The 2,373-nt window shown below is 35.9% G+C and overlaps 1 protein-coding gene across 1 annotated transcript; it reads left to right on the top strand.

The window, feature by feature from the left end:
* The first annotated feature begins 930 nt into the window (after positions 1–930).
* Positions 931–2,021, top strand: LOC112213950. Its single transcript, XM_024372031.2, has one exon. The coding sequence runs from the start codon at positions 931–933 to the stop codon at positions 1,975–1,977; it is 1,047 nt and encodes a 348-aa protein (XP_024227799.2). The 3' UTR covers positions 1,978–2,021.
* The last annotated feature ends 352 nt before the right edge of the window (positions 2,022–2,373 follow it).

Raw genomic sequence — 2,373 nt, forward strand, 5'->3', positions numbered from 1 at the left:
AAATAATATATTTGACAATAATATGATGAATAAATTACACAAAGTTGTATCTCTCAATGAATTCATTAAACTATATGATTTTGATTTTGCTCGTCAGAGCTCTCGATGTCTAACGCTTGACTCGTCAGAAGGGGCTGATTGCCTTTCGATCATTTCTTTGTCTTGTTTGGAAGACGACCCCATTATGCTCGGTTCACGCCACCGCTCGCGCCTATGGCTCTTCTTGAGTCGAAAACTTTACGGACAAAAATCGACGTTTCTAGGGCTCGCTGCTTGGCGACAACTATGCTCCTGTGACACCAATTACCTCTCAGAGAAAAGACATCGACTGCCGACTGTCGGACGCTAACGCCGCGACGCATCTTAGTCCCCAACAGAGATAAGGCCCCAACTCCGACTTTCGGACTCCTTGGAATCCACACCAAACCCCCCAACATCCCCAAGCCAGGGTGTATATAAGCCGAGACTTCACCCAGCCCGGGGAGTTCTCGTTCTAGTTGTTGTTCTTGTACAACACCCCTTTCTCTGTTCAACGTTATTCTACTGTAAGTGCCAAAGTCATAATAAAGTTCGATAAAAGAGAATTAATAGTTGGGCTACGACTCAGCTTTCTTTTCTCTCGCAACCCAAGTATCCATTTTACGTGACATTTTGGCGATCCGTGCCAGGATCCATCAACTTCAAGAAAACGAAATTACGCATTTCGGCATACGTGCATCATTGAAGATGGAGGGATCAGCGGACCTTTGCAGATCAGCTCACTTTGCGTGAAAACGACTTCTACGGAAAGCGGACTACGGTCATCACCAAAACTGAAACTGGTCACGAAAAGAAGAATATTCAGGTAAAGAACTGGATTCTTTTAAATATTATCGTACTCGTCGCAATAGCTTCGCTAGTACAGACTCCAACAACAGTACAATAACCACTATGAGCAAAAAATCAGAAGACACATCTTCTGTTAGCCCTATGGTTACTGGTGTGGATCCAAGTATTCGGGCCATACTAGATACTATGCAGAAGCAGAACGAAATCAAGTTAAGAAAACTGTTAAAGGAGATTATTAAAGCACCGACTAGTCGGAGTTATCAGGGTAGTTTAGTTTCTAATAATTTGAACAAAAGCTTGGAGAAAACAGACGTTACTGTAGGAAATGAAGAAATGGTTTTGAAAGAATTTTCAAAAGAATTGCAGTCTAATGTAGAAAATTCTTATGAAAAGAAAGTATCAATTGACACCGCTTCACAGGATTATATTTTCATTAAAACAGACTTAATGTTTGATGTCAATAGCTCGACAGAATACCAGAAAGAGTCCGTGAAACGAAGGAAAGAAGATATTGCAGTATTGTATAATGATTTGTCACCATCTTCGTCACAAGATACTCAAAATTTACAAGAATGGTTTGACAAAAAAAGTAAAAGTTTAGGAGAAGCAGAGAAAGATCATAACAAGAAGGATAGTATTTCAATGAGAAATATTTTGGACGGCGATACAAATAAAGAAAACCAAATTGAAACGAAGGAATTAGAAGCAGTTAGTAAATCAACTGCTGAAAATGATACAAAATCAATAGACAACGTTGAACAAAATATATCATTAGAATCCATACAAAAAGCAAGAGATAATGCTTACAATAATGAACATTTGCTTATAGAAGAAGACCAAATGATGACAGCGAAAAATGCGTGTGACACTACAAAATCAAAAACTTCAGCACATCTTATGTCGAGAAATTTAGATGCTAATACACAAGAGAAGTCTTTAGAGAATAAAGATGACAAGAATCCATCTCCATCTATGTTAGATAGTAGTAAACGGAGCAGTCGTTATAATGTTGCTGCAAAGCCTGCTACTTCGCCAAAATTTGAAGAAATTGTTTATAATCAAACAAGACAGTCAGACACAAATAAAATTTTGCGAAGCGCTTTAAAGATTCACAAGAATTACCTAATAAAAGTAAGTTATCAAAAATAGGAATTGCACTTAACAAAATTGAAGATACAAAAACTATTTTACAGAATAAAAATAATTCATTAGAAGAAGAAAAAGAAGTAGGGGAAAAGAAGAAAATGTACAGACAGAAATTATTTCAAAAAATATATCAGATGATAAATGTGATTTGCTTTAAAAAAAAAAAAAAAAAAAGTTATCCACAAACTACATTAGGAATTTATCTATTTTAGTGAGGAGAAAGAGAAAGGATAGAGGAGTTGATCAATAGACTGTGGATTTTGAAGCGTTTATGAAAATATTACAATTTTAATAAAATATTCAATGTAAAGTCTTTGTTATAATATTCAGATAGATAGATGAAAAAAAAAACACGCACACGTGAAAAGAGTTCAATCTTTTGGAATACAAATTGAAGAA

This window comes from Bombus impatiens, unplaced genomic scaffold (assembly GCF_000188095.3).
Source record: "Bombus impatiens unplaced genomic scaffold, BIMP_2.2 scf_2593, whole genome shotgun sequence".
In the NCBI taxonomy this organism is placed as follows: Eukaryota; Metazoa; Arthropoda; class Insecta; order Hymenoptera; family Apidae; genus Bombus; species Bombus impatiens.